This window comes from Rhododendron vialii, chromosome 3a (assembly GCF_030253575.1).
Source record: "Rhododendron vialii isolate Sample 1 chromosome 3a, ASM3025357v1".
NCBI classification, from domain to species: Eukaryota; Viridiplantae; Streptophyta; class Magnoliopsida; order Ericales; family Ericaceae; genus Rhododendron; species Rhododendron vialii.
The window spans coordinates 6,027,740-6,046,433 of record NC_080559.1 but is presented as its reverse complement, the minus strand read 5'-3'; the positions used below and the strand labels follow the sequence as shown (position 1 = coordinate 6,046,433).

Below are 18,694 nucleotides of genomic sequence, written 5' to 3'. Positions count from 1 at the left end.
AAGTTAGTGAGTAAAAGTGTAATGATGATGGATAAGTAGGGAAAGTGGAGGAAAAAGTTGATGTGAAAGGTGTAATGATAATGTTTTTTAATAAGTTGAAGTTACGAAGCAGGACACTTAAAAAGGGACAGAGGAAGTACTACTTAGCCATAACACTGGATATCGCAATGAGCTAGGCTTGTCTAATTGAATCTTCAGGTAAGTCGAAACCATTAGGACCGCATTTTCTGCATGCACTACTAAATTCGCATTTTTATTTCCGCGCAATTATTTTGGGCTTTCAAATATTCAATCATAAGGCAATTAACCCCTATCCCCCTATGCTTGGACTCGGATAATAATCCAACCGAACGTGAGCTGCGAAGCCGCACTATCCTTGATCGGGAGGGCCTTAATATGAAAGAGTTGCAGCCAGATCTTCAAGTTGAGCTGGGTCTTCCAAGTCGATGAATTAATTAGATGTCTACTTTGTTTGTGTTTGGGCCACATTTGGGAAAACCCAAATTAATTATGGATGTGATTAAATACCACGATGGGTTAGTAATTTATTTATTTATTTGGGTTAGGGGTAATACCGATTTAATGGATGTAGAGAGATAAATCAATTTGTTGTGGTAAGATAGGAGTCTCCCACTTTTTGTGGAGGTGGTTAGTATAATTTTAAATTAATTCCTATGTTCATGGGATTTAATTTAATCTTATACACTAATCACTTTTGTAACTGAGAAACGTGTTTGGTTTGCCCATGATACTGTTAACTGCTACAAATTGGGGAAAAATGGGGCACGTGGCAGTTTGTTATTCGTGCTTCTTAAGAATAAAGGAGGTTCTTGGACTGGGTCAATGGGACACTTGGCAGCAGAGGAGAGATTTTCTAAAGGAACTGGTGGAGGACGTGCGTAATGGAGGAGGAATTTTTCAGTGCCGGGCGGGTATTGCCGTCGTGGCATCAGCTTGGCACATCCGAGCCGTCCGATATATTTTTAGACGGCTCGAATCAAAACACTCTCTCTCCTTTTATCCAACACTTTCTCTCTCGTTTTCTCTCTCCAAATCTGAGCCACCCAAACACGTAATGGATGGCTCGGATGCGCGAGAGGACACCACGTAATACCCGCTCGTCACTGGAAAAAAAAATCGTAATGGAGGCCGTTGCACTTCAGTCGTTTCAGGAGGGTTCAAGAACCTATAAATACAAGACCTGATGCCAGATCGGCTATTTAAATAGGTAGATTGATTGACGAACCTTTTAATTTTGTGATTCCTTTCTTCATTCTTTCCATTCCTTCCTTGTGGCGCTTCTGATCTTTCAATATTACTAGCTGTACCTGTAGCATTGTGGTCATGGTGATATATATGATTCGTATGGCCCATGCAGTACTTTTGATTAGCTAGGATGAAAAACATCTTCGTATCAACTTTAATTTGTACGAAATGCATTAGTATATCAGACGCGAGTCTCCTTCTATGTATCTCAAATTGGGGATTTTGTTTTTCCTTTTTGTGAGCTTCTTTGAGAAGATTGATAAAGTGGTCAGCAGCCCCGATCAGGGGGCGGAGGTAGTTGCTAGTTAGTGGTGTGGTGAGGCACGTGCCATCCAGTTTCAAGAAAAAGTTTTAGTACTCCACTATTTTACACTAATAGATACTCCTATTAGGCACTTACTCGTATCCAAACAATTTTACTTTTTAACACACGAATGACAAAATAATAGCGAGATCATAAAAAATTTCTCCGTGACTTGCATTTAAGGACCGTGGAAGAATTCAATCGAGTCTTTATTTTTGTTTTAACAAAAGACAGCCCAGAATAATGCTTGACTTTACAGTGTAGTACTCCTTCCGTCCCAAATTGGATGACAATTATTGATATTTGTGTCAATTTCAATTTCTTATATCTTTAAGTATGAATCTCAAAAAATATGCAATATGGATCTTGTTTGATAGTTCTCGATTAGTTTTATTATACAAAGTTTTCAAACTCATCAAAAATATTATAGATTGAAAGATATAAGTAATGAAAAATAACACAAATTTCAAAAATTGTCATTCTTTTTGGGACGAAGGGAGTACTTTTTTTTTAACAACTAAAAAATTTCATTAATCTTGAAATTATTATAAAACTAATAGGAGTAAGAAAACATCTTGTTTGTAAGAACAATCAGTCCAATTCGAGACCCAAACCTATAATTGGCAAGAAATGAATTCGGGACACCCATATAGGATGTGGTCCACCTAAAGGTCAAAGCCAAAACACCCTAAATAGATCTTAAAACTTGGATCAATACAATTAGTAGCAAGAGGCCTAAGATGCCCAAATCATACTATAACACACAACTATGGGCAAAGCCTAGTCCAAGAGGAACCAAACCTGCCCAAACCCCAAACCTAACCCTACCCCTAACCAAAACACAGTCACCACACGCCACAACCCAAAATAAATGCCAAACACCAACCCAGGCGATCAACCACCACCAGAAAACCCGAAACAGACTGCAATCAAAACCACCATACCCTTAGCTGATGACTTGCGCGGTCACCCACCAAAATGGCCGAAAAACTGCAGCTCACCACCAACATGGAATCACCCAATGAAGCTTTGAGCACCACTGAAAACAGTAACCCCATATCGAAGCACTCATACTAGTGCACTGTACATGAGCTACCCTACGCCGTTAGGCCAAACCACAGACACTCGTGAGCGAATCGGCTGAGAAACTACACGATTCTCCCTCCAATCCCCCCGACCACACCTTGTCGTTGAGCAGTCCCGGCTACACCAAGTGTGATAGCCAGCGACACGATCGGAGAAAAGAGGACGAGGTGGGAAGAAGATCAGCGGCCAAAAGGGCAGTGAGGCGAATGGATCTGCATGCAAGATGGCTAAGGAAAGGGAAGGCGTGGATCTGGAAGAGAAGACGAGGCCGATGCCACCATGAGCTGGTCATGCGTCGCTAGCCCCAAAAATGGTTGGAAAGACGCTAGTAACGACCACAATCCCGTTGGATCTGCCAAACCCATATCACCTACACACAAAAAAAGAAAAAAGAAAAGAGAAGGGGGCAGAGGAGGAGGAGGAGGAATAGAAGGGGGAGAGAAGCCCGGGGGAGGAGGGAGGAGCCCCCTGGCGGCAGAACAAGAGGTTGAAGTCCAAGGGTTATAGGGTTAGAGGGAGTGTCTCTCGGTTAGAGAAAAAGGCAGTACTTAACGAGAGTCAATATCAGTAGACTCTCGTTAAACATTGCCATTCTCGAACTTAAATTGTGACTTCGATCAGCACTGACCTCGCTCATGGTGGTAGTTCAAGGGTTGTTATGCCTTGGGGGGAAGGCTTAATTATGTGCTCCCAAAATGAATTTCATCCCAAGCTAAAAATTACAATGAAAATTTGATCTACGCCGTTTATGTTATAGAACTCGTCAGGTAGAATATAATCTGTAAAAAATAAAATTAGACATTTTTAACCTATTGTATCATGTTTAGTTGAGGAATGCACCGCGTAGATAACCTATTCGATCTATCATGTGGGGTTATTTATATTGTGAAGACTTATAAAAATGCAGGGTCAGAACTTTTTCTCTCCTCGGATAAATTTTTTTTTTTCACTTGAAGGAGAAGAAATAAAGGTTACATCACAGCTCAGAATGCAAGTAGAAACACTAGCTGGGGTGTGTGTGTTTGTGCTTGTGTTTGTGAGTGGAAAGCTATACAGATAAATGGATTATAGTATTTGAATCATGGAGAAAGTCTTCAATACATACCCCTTTAAAGTATGTACCATATGCACCTATTGTGTGATTCATATTGTGCCACCTCATAAAAAATTACTTGTAGGACCGGTCATTCATAACATTTTATTTCGTATCGTAACTTTTATACTAAACATTCGTAACTTTTCATCAATATGATTCGTAACTTTTTAGCAATAGATTCATAACATTTTGAAAATCATAATATTTTGGTGTGTTTCAATGAGAGTGCATATGATACACACCCAAATAAGAGGTGTGTATTATAGCACTTCCCTCGATCATGATGCCAGATCGTCTATTTAAATTGACAGCCCTTTCAATTTTGTTATTCCTTTCTTCATTCTTTTTGCTTCCTTCCTTGTGGCACTTCTGATCTTTTCATTACTGTAGTATTGAGATTTATGTTACTCAACCTTCCATCTGATACTTTGCTCATGGTGATAGGAATTGTATGGCCCATATATGCATGCACTTTTAATTAGCCAAGGAAGAAAAACATCTTCATATCAACTTTAACAGGAGACTTAGCCAAAAATTCCTCATATTTATATTTTTTGAGTTCGATGACAATTAAGCACCTTTTGCAATCAAACATAAGGACAAATGTACCTATAGAAGTGCCTAAAATTCTAGAGTATCCTATGAAAATGCTTAAACCGCTAAAATCTTATAATATAAAAGTACACCCTAAAATCCTATGAAAGTGCCTAAACATTTTTTGGCCTTATGGCTAAAAAACTCAAAAATATATATTTTTTAATCGGCGAAATTTTTAATTATAACTCGACTCAAAAAGTTGAAGGACCTCCACTGTAAACTATTTTGCTAGCGTCCTTCCCCTAAATGAAAATTATTTTACCGTTCTTATAGCTAATTTTTCAAATTTTAATTTGTATGAAATCTATAGTAGTGTATCGGTCGCCTCCTTTAATATATCTCAAATTGGAAGACCTTTACGATTTTATGTTTCCTTTTGGTAAACTTCCTTGATTTAGAATACAAGTAGAAACACTAGCTGTGTCAAGCAAAACTAGCAAATCTGCCGATAAAAAGAAAAAAAAAACCAGCAAATTTTTTTCAACTTGATTTAGAGAAATTCAAGAAACGTAACTTTCAAGTGTTTTTTAACCACGAAAGAAATGAATTTAGTAATCTTTGGAAGATATTACAAAAGATTAAAAGGATCGGAGACACGGCTCACAACGAAAGAAAGTATCTCAACTATATGAATTAACATCCAAACTCACGACATCATATGCCATGTCGTATCCTAAGATAGCAAAACCCCATCAAGGATCCTAAGGAATTAGCAAACCCCATCAAGCAAGCCATATCTTTCTTGGATTGATGAAGAAATTAAGAAGCTTTCATAGAATAAACTGCTTTTGGTCAATAAATTTAAGTAGATTTTGAAGAGTTTTGGAAAATCTCATGTGCATGAGAAAAAAAAATGCTTAGATGAAAATTTGTTCTGAAAATTTAAGTACTTGTTTTGGGACGACAGAAACCTTTTCTCTCCACAAAGAAAAAATTGTGCCATCAATGATTTGAAATGTACTACTCTGAATAAAGTATTGGTTCTTCATTTAATTCTACTTTTTCTTCTTTTGTAAAGACAAGAAGTTGTTCCGAAAATTTTACTTGTCTTGAGATGACAAAAACTTTTTTTTTCTCAATAATACAAAAATTGTGTCATCAATGATTTCAAAGCAAGCCTCATCAAAATTGTCTATCTTAAAAGCAACATTGTTTTGTTTCTTTGCATTGTGTAATGTGAGCGGAAAGCCACAATATTATTATTCTCTGCTTGGCAAAAGGAAAAGCCTCAATATTGAAGTTGAACATCAACTATATATCTCAATTCGCAACACTAACTTAGTTCGTTGTCTGGGCCATTGAACTACTACTACTACTACTTAGCCATAACACTGGATATTGCAATAAGGCTTGTCTAATTGAACCTTTAGGCAAGCCAAAACCGTTAGGACTGCATTTTCCGCATGCACTACTATATGCGCATTTTTATTTCCGCGCAATTATTTTGGACTTTCAAATATTCAATCAGAAGCCAATTTACCCCTACGCTTGGACTCGGATAATAATCCAACGGAACGTGTGTTGGCTTTTTCCTAGCCTAACCTTGATTTTTTAGTGGAGAGAATAACAGAGGAGGAAAGAGAGTAGCCTCTGGAAAGCAGAGGAATCACAGCAGCCGAAAAATTAAAAATGGGGCAGCTCACTTGCCTTTCTCTCAATCCAAATGATTTTCAATATTAGGGTAGTCCTGTCAATGGACCGGATCTAATCCGGATCCGATAATCCGAATCCGGTAATTCAATACGGATCCGGATCGGATCGGATTAAATCCGTTATCAATTCGAATCCGAACTTTATTTTTTAAAATTTTTAAAATTTTTTTTAAAAAATAGTTTTTATTTTTTTTTGAAAAAAAAAATGTTTAAGAAGTTGTATTTTTATTTTTATTTTTTTATTTTTTTAATTTTTTTCGGAAAATATTTTTTTTTTGCTAAAATTTTTGAAGTAAAAAAAGTTTTTGGATCGGATTCGGATTTTCGGATCCGGATTACCACTATCGGATTTGAGTCTTATCGGATCCGGATCGAATTTGGTCATATCGAATCTGGATCCGGATCCGGATCTGTCGGATTCGGATCGGATCTGGTTCATTGACAGGCCTAATTAGGGGTTCCTTACACAAGAAACTTGGGCCTAACCCAATTAAGAGAGCCCAATTACAAAAGAAAATAGAAAGCCCAAATTCAAACATAATCTTTGGTCCAATTAAAATAGAGGACAATAAAGCATTAATTTTAACAACCTAAGCTAGCCACACTATCCTTGATTGGGATGGCCGTAATATGAAAGAGTTGTGGCCAGATCTTTGAGTTGAGCCAAGACTTCCGAGTCGATGAATTAGATGTCTACTTTGTTTGAAAAAATAACAATGAGTGATCAGTCATCAGCAAAGAAATGAGCTCATTAATGCCTATTAAAGGAAAAATGAAAATCTTAACTACGACTCCAACGGTATCGTTCATTCCGAGGGAAAATTCCCAAATTCGAGAAGCTCCTACATAGTATCATCCACATTTTTTTTCCCCAAAGTCGGCAACACCTAAACGATACCCAAACCCTCCAGCGTCTTGAGATACCATTTTTCTAGTTTGCAAACAAATGGACCGGAGGCGCTGATGTCACTCCTTCAGACTGGACTCCAGTTTGCTGACTGACGGAGTTTTCAGCCTCGGCCTCTGGCTCCTTTGGGGTAGCCTCCCTGGGGCATCATTATCCTTTTCGGCATTAGGATTCTCGGTTGCGTTCTTTTGATACAAGGAGCACACATAAAGGAGTGGCAGTGACGAAGGGCACCCAGACCATGGTATACACCTAACACGCGATTCAGAACCTCCATCCCCAACACAATTAATACGGAAGAAATTCCTGTTTACTTGACGTGGAGAGAATTTTCAGTGAAGGATCTCTCAAAACAGATTAGAGACCGGAAACCAAACGCCCCAATCTACGATAGTGATCAAGGGCATATCCGCATATATAACAATGCCATTATCGTCGTCGAAAGGGAAGAATGCATGCATGATCCTTGCCCAAAAGTTCGATGTGAACAGAATCGAGGATATTATACATAAAATGATGAAGATTAATGCCAGAAACCATTTTCCTAAGTTCCCTAGGCAATGTTACCAAGCAGGAGAAAAGAACAAGCAAAACTTACAACATGTTAATGAGGGCGAAATAGCGAAAGATGCGCAAATGATAGCAATAAAAAAAATCCGAAAATGGGCTTCAGTGGGAAAACGGTTTTTGGTTTTTCAAGAAGCTTGAAGAGCCTTGGGAACAAAAGGTTCACGAGGGAATTTATAACGAACGAAGAGGTGCGCATGCCGGCTGTTGCGTTAGTATTGAAACGCTGAGCGGCTTCTTATTGCATAATCGCATTTGTTGAGTCAAAAATCAACCATCAACGGGAATTCGAATGGGCGCCTCTCAGACTTTTCCCAAAATCAGGTCACATGACTAGCTTGCAGCCTTATGTGTAAAACACGTCAAGCGTGTCTCAAGAAAGCATGAGCTACGGGGCAATTGTGGAAGGTGATAATATATGATCAGTGTTAAAAAGGAATTTATTTATTCATATGGATTCCATTAATATGGTTACAGTCCCCCAACCATCCTCACCGGTCACAAAGAAAAACGATGGAGATCATTTGACCGAGAAGGGTTGAGTATACAAAAACTTACGAGTATGAAATTAAGCCATAACATGCTTATTGAAGGAGCTCTTGAGCTCTTCTCTCAATTGGATCGACCAAGCTGTCTCTGGTTACTCCTTTTCAGCAGTCAGGTGATCATTAGACGCTTCCAAGGCAAATCAAGTGGCTCCACGCATTGCGACGCGAAATTTCTTTTAGTGTAAGCTTTTCTATGATGTCATACGTCAGGAGCGTGAATGAAGTAGGATTTTGGACACATGAGGAATCTTCTTAACAACCTGGAAGTGCAATGTATTGGCACCCTCAGTGAAGACTCCCCCCTACGAGAAAGAACCCATCTCACTCAGTTTGGGTAAGACCGGCATGTGTCAGAACACCCAAACTCCGACGACTTTGCAACGGAACCCTAGCTGAGTTCCCTTCAGAGGTCAGGGGGATCAAATCTTCCAATGATCTCCCGTGCCAAGAGGTAGATTGGCTGATTGGAAGGAGTTACGAGATGGTTCTCTTAGAGTCGAGCGACACTTGATCACTCAAAAGATGAGCAAGCGCAAGATTCTTGTTGGGAAGAATGACTCTAAAATATGGTACAATCCTAACCCAACCCCAACCAATTCAGGCTAGCTATGTTTATCCTTAGAGCAGGTACATCAGTTGTTTGCTAAAAAAGCTTATGAACAGTGTACATTTTTTCATTTTATATACTCACATCTCTTTTGATATTACACCAACGCTATTTATTTAACCTATTCTTTATTAAAATATTTTAACTTTTAATTTTTTTTTCTACTAAAGGCGTAGAGAGAGAGAGAGAGAGAGAGAGAGAGAGAGAGAGAGAGAGAGAGAATAATTGTTTAATGGTAAGATGATGAACAGGGTGTCGGTATTTATACCAAGCCGTTTCAATAAATCTATTTTCCATTTCTTTTACCTCATCTGCTGCACCTTGTTTTTTTGTTGTTTTTGTCGGTAAAATAGCTACCAACACCCCAAAACAGGCGGGGAACTTCGAAGTTGTTGAAAACTGTAGGACACACACGAATTGTGCACAAATGATGACCACTGGATCTTCAAGATAACACCACAGAGCAGATAATCCTCAAATAAGCAAACAAAACTCCACAGAGCAGGCCAGGATTCCAGGTTTATAGCAATATCAAAGGAAACAAAACTCCCCATCACATACAGCTATAAAGATAAAGCACCAGAGCCATCAAAAAACAGAGAATGAGAAACAGACTTTTTGACCTCAGGCATGTTTGCGTAGGACATGCTGCAAAAAACTGTGAGCAAAACATCTTCAAACCAATCCACAAATATCTTGATAACCGGAATAAACTGATTGGGATAGAAGCTGTATCAAAGGAAGGAGAATCCCAATCATCTATAGCTCCTACCAACATAACTTGGGCTTCAAACTTGATAAAGGCAGAGAAAAACCATATTTTTCTTTTCTTCCTTAATTTTTCCTCAAATGTTGGTGCTAATTGTTCCATTTCTTGAATGTTATGTTCACTGAAGCATTTGTTTCTCTTTTTTCCTTTTAGTCCCGTTGCTGCTGGTTTCTATTGGCAGAGGTACACCTCTAATGTGCTTAGGTGCAAACTCTGACCAATTGGTGTAGGTTTTTATTGTTTGATTTGATTACATATGATGGTTTCATTCAAAACGGCACAACTAATTAGAGAGAATGAAGAGGAAGAGAAGGCGACACGACACTGTGGGAGGCTTTGGTAGTGAAAAAACAGTTTGTGTTTTCAAGTCTAAGGCTCCGTTTGTTTCGATGTAAAATATGTTTTTAGAAAACAAACTTCAAAATTTTATATTTCGGTGTTTGGTTGGCACTTAAAAATATTTTCAGAAATCAATAAAATAGTGTAGAGAGAGAGGAGGGCTTAAACGGTGGAGATATCTGAGAATATTGGAATTGAACGTGGGTCAGGACTGACGATCGAGAAAATTGAGCAGTGAGTTGCAGTAGAAGGCAACGAGTTCATTTCGAAAAATAACTTACAGAATATTTAATGGTAAGTCATTTTCATCCAATTGATGGAATCCTAATTTTTTATACAACCAAACACCTAAAAATAGGCAAAATATTTTACCGAAAAATATTTTACGCCCAAACAAATGGAGCATAAATCCCAAGGCATTAACTGTAAGATAGAATTGAGAGAGCAGACTTCTTTTATTTAAATTTTTTTTGGGCAGAAGGGCCTCAATATGGATCATGGATAGTATATACTAAGATAGGTCTCAAAAGAAGCAGCTCCGTAAGGACAATACTCTTGGGTCTTCAATAAATTGGAAGAGGAGATTTCTATCTTTTTAAAAATTTGAAATGGCTCTTAGTTAGAATTGAACAACATCGAGCAGAAAGTGGAATAAAAAAAGCCCACAAAGAGCATTAATGTAATGAAATGAATAACCAACGCAATTAGTTGAGGAAAAGTCTTAAATCATTACTTGGCGACGATTAGTTTTCAATCCCAGGTGGTAAGGATTGAAAGTTGTACATATAAATCCAGTAGTTGATAATAAGCACAGAAAGATTCCTACTTACTGAGGTACACAACATCAGAAAGCAACTCATATGTAGTGAAACAACATCAAATACCACCAAGTACGTGCCCATACTCCCGACTTTTGATATTTAACCTATCGGAGCACACGATCACTTTGCTTGCCAAAAATGCCTCTACCATATGTGGATCGGATCATCTCTATAAGGAGAGGAAATTGCAAAGCTCCGAACAAGGTGACAGGAATACTAGCCAATGTGACAATAGGGATAAGAATCCATACCTTATTATCTCCAAACACGAGATACAATATGGCACCAAAGGCTACCATCGTGGATAAGATGGAGACAAATAGGGTTATGAGACCAATAATTAACCTTTTGGGTAAGGTATATAGGAAATCTTCCTCTGCGTAACGAGAAGTCAGGATAAGTAAGAACATTAACACAGAAGTGATGGATGAGAATAGAGCCAGTGCGTCAGATATGCCAAAAACTATGAAGGCTTTTTGTTTCGAAAGTATCGGTTGGCCGTTATGATCATTGTTTCCACCTGGTGCTGTAACAGCGGCTGCAAAAACCATAGTGGCAATAAGGGCAGCAACTATGGTGCATGATGTGGCTGTATCTTTCATCCATCGCTCACCCTCCTTTGCCAAAGCTTGGTGTGTTTCAGAAAATACTTCTATAGGTGTCATTCCATTGGTATTCCTTTTTTCTTTGTCACCAGGTTGTGAAAATTTTTCTACTTCCTGTATCAATCAGGTGATTTAGAATGAGAGCAAAAGTTTCTACTTATTAAAAGATCAACAATCCAAGACTTGTAGACTACATTCTAGAGGATTTCTTGGGACAAAAATGTTGTGAAAGGGTGGTGGTTAAATTTTTTTGCATGTATGGAAATAGTAAAAGTTATTCAACAAATTTTTTTGTGCTTGCTAGACTGTTTTACCACGATGGTTAACTAAGCTCAGCTCTTGAGGTACGCCCGATCAAATGGCTGAGCTAATGCCTTAACCTAAATGTAATTTATATGTTTTGGCCTCTGGATGTTTTTTTATTTTTGCCATACCTTAATCTTAATCTTAATCTACTCTATCCTAGAAGACTTTTTTTTTTTTTTGCTCGGCTAAAAGAAATTTCACTTGGAGAGGGGAATGTGTAATACTGTTAAAGCAATTAGACTCAAGTATGGTGCTACAAAATAAATACCTAACGAGAGTTCACAAATTAGCCAAATAAGTTCAGAAGGACTTATAAAGAAAGTGGATCATTGAGTGTAACTGTTCTTTTATCACCGATTTAATGCACCATATACATGGCATGATATATATGATGCACTCATCAGATTTTCATTCACATATACTTAAAGCAAACGGGAAAATAATCACGAGCATCCAACTAAACAGTCTCGGAAGACAACGTACGGTATAAAAGTCTAGTGACAAAAAAGTATTTGTCAATCATTATATTTTTCTCTATTAATTTACTTTACATGGCGGAGAAGGGGCAAACTGACCTTAAACCATTGCACTTCTCGTTGCATCTGTAGAACTGCCCCAGCAGCACCCGCTTTTAGATTGATTTGTTGCTCATGTGTCAGACGTGCAACCAAATGCAAACCATTGTTCGATGAATAGTCCTCTCCTAATATAAATCTTTTACCAACATGATCAGTTTGATATATGAGGTTGAACACACGTTCACGACGATATAGAATTGCATAGTTGAAGATGTTTAGGCCGTCTAGATCCATAAAAAACAATGCTGAAGGATATGACAATACAATCTCTTCAACAATTTCGGGTATCCCTACACGTACTGCTTTTCGCAATGCTGGCTTAAATATCATTTCCACCTTTGAGAGATTTGATTTTGCAACTTCCATGCAGAGGAATTTGACAAGCTGTAGTGCATGATGTTGTTTCTTTTTTTTATCTCGGATGCATTTGACATGCGGCACTGTAAAATCATCTTCTTTTTTAGAATGCATGCAATAACGTTTTTCAAAATGATATACTAGTCTATAACTTTCATTAGCATTGATGTTAAATGGCATATATATATATATATATATATATATATATATATATAAAATCATTGTACCAATTCTTACCAAGTTTTTCAGCGACATCCCAAATCATAATATGCAATCTTTGCCACACTGCACAATAAGATTCTATGAGTAATCAATTTATTAAGTATTCACATCTAACAAAAGTCAAAATTTACTTGAAATTCAATGGGAATGAAGTCATTGCTCAAGACTACCTTCTTGATCGCTAGTCTCTACCGAATAAGAACGAGTTGATAAAATGGGGTCGTTCGTATCACTAAGATAGTTACAGCTATCAACTACGTACTATGTGTAGTATGTATGAATGACGAGTTTTTGGTGTTGATAGGATTGCAGTCCTAATAAGCACCTGAGAGTCATTTTGAATTCGTGACATTGAGATAAGAATCAAAATATCTTTATAAAAGTTCATACATTTGCATACAAATTGCTACAAAAGCTCTTTGAACTTTAAAATTCACGAAATTTAGCCAAAAAAAAAGTTGCCAGAAAAGCTTCAAGTTACCATATATAATCAATATAGTATTGTCTCTTTTTCACAGAAGAATACAAACTAGGATTTCAATAGTAATGATATGAGTACAGCAAAAGTTGTACAGCAGTTGCGCACAGATCGATTTTGCGGCCGTCTCGAATTCCACAAAGATGATTGAAACCGCTCATTTTATTCAAAATATTTTGTCTAGAGTCTCTGTGAAAAATCATCTCAATCCAATGCCGGTAACTTGGTAAGGGCGTTTACGAATCATCCAACTTTGCTTCAGAATTCAGGCAGCAAAGTTGAATGATTCGCAAACGTCCTTACCGATATCGGATTAAGATAATTTTTTACAAAGACTCTAAACAAAATATCTCCAACAGAATGAGCGAATTCTGATCATCTTTATGGAATCCAAGACGGGTGCAAAATCAATTTGTGCGCGACTGATGTACAGCCTTTGTTGTACCTGCAGCACGACTGTTAGAATTTATAGTTTGTATTGAAATTATCTGTTATCTGTGTGTGTGACTTTACTCGCGTTTCTAGTGTAAGAGAGCAATAAGATAAAATTTATACCGTAATTTGTCTTGAGTGAATTGATCTCACCTTTCCTCCCAAGTCCCAACGGAGAAAGGATCTTGGCCATCTAATCTTTCAAATGAGTTTTTCATGTGCATGCTCTTTGAATTGGTTGCTTGATTTCTTTGAAAATTACCGTCGTAAATTGGTGTGGCAAAGATCGTCTTAATTTGTTGCCTATTAGCACTTTTAACAAGTAGTATTGCGGTTCTATCTTTACCTATTTATTTGACACTAATTAAAATTTTCTCCATTCAAAAAACGAAAAGAAGTATGTATTGTGATAGCCAAACCAGAGATGCAACAATTGGCTGGATTCTCAATGTCTCCTCTTCTTCCTCCTTCGTTACAATGGATCACTGGAGCTCCTACATGGGACACGTAAGTACAAAACATTATACGAATCATATATCATGCTAAAGTGTGTTTTAGGCTATTATTTTTGTATTGAGCGTATATTTGTTGAAATTAAAGAAGACATGTGTAGATAAATGTATACATTGATATTTCCCATCACTCAGGGGGAAATCAGGCATGAATCATCCACCATCTTTTTAATGTTTGTATATTCCTAGCTAACACAAGGGAGATCCTTGTGTTTGTCAGAAACTTGAGGGAAGGTCAGTGAAATTAACCCTAATAAAAAAGAGTAATAATTATTTTGTATTCCTCGATAGAACAGGTTTTTTTAAGAAAAGGCAAAATTAATACTTCTTTGTCAAAAATCTTTGGAATTGGAAGTATTTTCTTATTCATTTCCAAAAAGGGTGAACTAGTCAATATAAATCACTTTTTGCTAATTCCAATATCACGTGTTTGATCGACCAGTTATTGGTTGAATGTTGATGAAATGAACATTGTAACAACATGAGATTTACCCTCATTTATCATCTGGCTAATTCCAATATCACGTGTTTGATCGACCGGCAAATTACTGGTTGAATGTCGATGAAATGAACATTGTAACAACATGAGATTTATTGTCATTTAATCCGTGACCATGAGGGTTTCATTCATTATGGAAAATCTCAAATTCATTTTTTTTAGAGCAGAGCAGGTATATAGACGTAATAGAAACAACAGAGAAAGGGATGAAAGAGACCAACCCAAATAGACTAAATTATGCCAGAGGTTTGAGGAATTTCCACTCGGGAATGAAGAATGCTTTTCGACAATTATATCAAAAGGATTGAATTCCTTGAATCCCATGCATGCCATGCATGCCAGCACAGGTTTTCGGTGAAGAAAAGTTAAAGCTACGTCTGCAGCACAAATGATGGAAGATAATGGTTAGGGATTTATTCGAATGTTATTCTACATTTAATATTTGGTGCTAATTTATATCATAGTAGTAGTAACATCATAGAGCATCTCCATCAAACCCTTACTCTTGTATGTGAAAAAACTTAATTCTTTGTGACCTCTTAAATTTTTCTACAAATTTGACGTATGAGCATAGGCAAAGGGACATAGAAAGAAGTGCGGTCACGCGACCCCACCAATTTCAAATTCTTTCATAGGATAGACTTTAATTTGTCTTGACACGAACAAAAACAAATTAGTTAATTATAAGTTCATAGGCGGAGACTTTTTCTTTTCTTTTTTTTTTGGGTCGAAAGGTGGAGACTGTTTTGCTCTTTCCTTGGAGGGGTAGAATAGTGAGTGCAAACAAAATACCGTGGCACTAAAAGAAATCCACGTGGCATTAGAGCCACCCATAGAAAATAAACTTAAACGAATATCGGTAAATGCTTAATCCAAACAACTTTCCATAAAGCTTGTCAAAAACTGTTTTATAAAAAACTGTTTGGATCAAGCACTTACCAATATTCGTTTGACTTGATTTTTTTGCAAGTACTCTTAAAAATATGTTCTAAACAAGTTGAACGGCTCCGATTATTAGCATGGGGCTCCGAATTATGAGGTCCACACCATAAGAAAGTAAGGGATCGCTTACTAGCTAGAAGGGGACACACACATATTTGTTATACAAACTAATAGTTATTTGTTTTTGAGAAAATCTGTTGTAGCAAACAATTAAGATAGCAATATAAAAGAAAAAATTTAGTACTATAACAACAAAATTTTGAAGAGTTGATTGGAGTGCACCCTAAAATTCTCACTCTTCAAATAATAAACTGAGGTAACATTCCAACTATGTTGGCACGTAGGTCAATGACAATCATATGTCATCCACTACTGAAGGAGGAGGAGGAAAAAGGGGAAAGCAAGTTACCACCGGGCACCTGAAGAGCTTGTGCGCTCTTCACTCGACGTGTTCCTCACTCAATTATTTTATTTTATTTTTTATTTTCTCGTCCTTAATAAAATCTTCACCGTTAAAATTAAACCGTCTATCAATGAGCAATAAATACCATTATAAATAACTCAAGTCAAACGTCTATGCAAGTATGTATTTTGTCATGCATCGCACGGGACGCTGCTTGTGTAATATGTCATGGAAAATTGTAAACAGGGAAAAAAAAAGAAGTAATTTTGCCACTCCCATCCATTTTATCTAACGGCATTTTTTTTTTGTCTTTATTAAGTGATTTATTTTATGAGAGAATGAGCATCGTTAGAGAAAAAAAGAGTAGCAAGATCAATTAAAAAAACAAAAATAAAGTTGCATGCGTACCGTGTGTGTATACATATATACTGTAATTTTGTAACAAATACTCACCATAGCTGATCAAAAAAAGAGAAATACTCACCATACATTTCACTACGTGTAAGAAGACATAGAAGAAGAGCACCCGCGTAGTCATTCGCAAATACAATGTCTTCTCTAGTGACTTCCTTTAAGTAAAGAACCATCTCTCTAAACCCACACATGGCAGCGAAATGGAGAGGCATATTTCCATATTTGTCTGGTTTATTAGGAAGATCAGAGTTCTTGTAGACTAACATTTTGGCTCCTTCTATGTTGCCAACGACTACAGCTTCGAAAAGGGCTGTCCCGCCGTTGTTGTCAACTAGATCCACAACATCCTTTGGCGTCATCTTCTCCAAAAGCTTCCTCACAAAACGATTTCTCCCCGCCGACCCTGACGAGATGGCTATAGCGAGCGCTGTTTGTAAGGTAGGTGTGATGTGAGTCCTAACAGCGTTTGGTTCGCTTTCTATGATTTCCCTGGCTTTGTCCCAATCCCCTTTGATTGCAGCTTTCTGCAAGGCTAGATAGTGGCCTTGCCTATACTCCATTCCATCGTCTGCGCGCGCGTGTAAATCTTTCAGTTACAGTACATTTCTAAAGAGAGAGAGAGAGAGAGAGAGAGAGTATTCTCTTGTAATTTTGTGTTGCATGGTATGAGAATTGAGATTTAGCACTGGAAAGTATTTCTTAAAAAGCACTGGAAAAACCCAAATCAAAAGTAAAATTTTCTGTCTAAAAGCTTTATCGATGGAATAACTCATTTGACTCCGCATTTTTCTCCATGGATGTAAGTGTGGTGGTCCAAGAAAGATAACAAAGTCAAAATTAATTCATATTTCAAGATCTATGTTAGTAAAATGAATTTCAAAGAAGATAACAAACTTGCTAGTTGCTACACCATTTTGGTGTAGCTCTGAGTCTTCAAATTTTCTTGTCATCAAATTTAGTATTTATGATTGGTAAACTCAGTAATCTTTTTGGCAATGTGGATTCCTTAAATCAAAAAATGTAATAAAAAACATAATATTTGAAAAGTTCATTGGAGTACACTTGTTGCAAGTGATTTTTCAACTAGTCACATGTGTTACCAAAATTATTATTTGGGATAAAATTATGTAACCTCCCTTGGAGATGCAACAGATGCCCTTACTGAATGTTTTGAGTGGAGATTTGAGTATCAGAATCTAGAAAAACTTTTAGGTATACCGGAGATACTAAGCCCAATGGTATCTCCTCCGGTCCGTTTCTCATTTTTCGATCATTTTTCGATCACATTTGAATGATCGATTTCATTCATTTTGTAGAGTTCAGCGAGAACTTTAATCGTGCCAAAAATTGTGTTCTTTGGACTTTATTTGATACATGATCGGCACACGTGAAAATTGAGAAAAAATCAAAACTGGGTTTTGATTCAGTGTGTTTTTGGACTCAGTTTTGGTTTTCTTCAATTTTTACATGTGCCAATCATATATCAATAAAGTCCGATGAACACAATTTTTGGAATGATTATGGTTCTCGCCGAACTCTACAAAATGAACGAAATCGATTATTCAAATGTGATCGAAAAATGACCGAAAAATAAGAAACAAATTGAAGGGGATACTATAAGGCTTGGTATTCCGGGATACCTAAAAGTTTCTCCAGAATCTATCTCCAGCTCTTATTTCCAGAGATTAGAATTTCCAAACTGGAAATTTCTGTAATAAAACATCTTTGAAAAAGTCATTAATTACCAGGTTGCCATGTTGATCTGGTTGGATCAAATATTTTCTCCAATCTCGTCCACAAACCTTTAGCAGTTTCGAAGGGTAGCACTCGTGGGCGGATATCTTCACTGAGGGTTACTAGTATCCATCCACGTACAAGATTGTTTGATCTTTTCCAAGTCTCATCTTGGTTGTGTTCCTCCGCAGCCACTCCTTCGATAAAACCAATCAAACCTCGCATGCGGATGAAGTCCCGCATCAATAACTTCCAATTGTTGTAGTTTCCTTCAGAAAACAATTTGGGGACGAAGTCCAGAACATTAAACTCCGTCGGGTATGGGTACTTCTCTCTTGGAGAACAAGTACTGTTCTCATTGCTCGAGGAACCCATTGATGTGAATGTTCGTGTGTGTTTGTGTTTGTGCGTGGAACTGCAAAGGCGGCTCTACATAGAGCCTTCCATGGTCAACTGAACACCCAAACAAATTTTTTTTGCTTAGAATATATGTAATGAGCTAGCCTTTTCTTGAACACCCAATTTAATTAAATGTCAATGAACACCTAATTTTGAACACTTGATTCAAAAAGAATTGAACACTTAACCCAAAACCAATTGAACAATCAATCATAACCCAATTACGGCCCATCAATCCACGTAATTCATATTTG

General features: G+C 37.2%; 1 protein-coding gene across 2 annotated transcripts; it reads right to left on the bottom strand.

Annotated features, from left to right (window-relative positions):
• Positions 1-10,442: 10,442 nt before the first annotated feature.
• Positions 10,443-18,447, bottom strand: LOC131319264 (uncharacterized). Of its 2 annotated transcripts, none has more exons than XM_058349445.1 (7): positions 18,053-18,447; positions 16,378-16,875; positions 14,770-14,925; positions 13,957-14,031; positions 12,643-12,705; positions 12,046-12,488; positions 10,443-11,278 (listed from the first exon to the last, which is right to left on the bottom strand). In XM_058349445.1, exons 1-7 carry the CDS (start codon positions 18,414-18,416, stop codon positions 10,664-10,666), a joined length of 2,214 nt encoding a protein of 737 aa, XP_058205428.1. In that variant the 5' UTR covers positions 18,417-18,447; the 3' UTR covers positions 10,443-10,663. The 2 variants fall into 2 exon arrangements, with proteins under 2 accessions (XP_058205428.1, XP_058205429.1); XM_058349446.1 differs by having other exon boundaries at positions 12,643-12,690.
• Positions 18,448-18,694: the final 247 nt, after the last annotated feature.

What these genes read in the sequence shown, in the direction of transcription:
- LOC131319264 (XM_058349445.1), bottom strand. Translation starts at nt 18,416, where the DNA reads ATGGGTTCCTCGAGCAATGAGAACAGTACTTGTTCTCCAAGAGAGAAG. An exon ending in CAGATCAACATGGCAACCTG is followed by an intron (nt 16,876 to 18,052) that starts GTAATTAATGAC and finishes ACGCGCGCGCAG; the next exon opens with ACGATGGAATGGAGTATAGG. An exon ending in TACACGTAGTGAAATGTATG is followed by an intron (nt 14,926 to 16,377) that starts GTGAGTATTTCT and finishes TTTGTGCTGCAG; the next exon opens with ACGTAGCTTTAACTTTTCTT.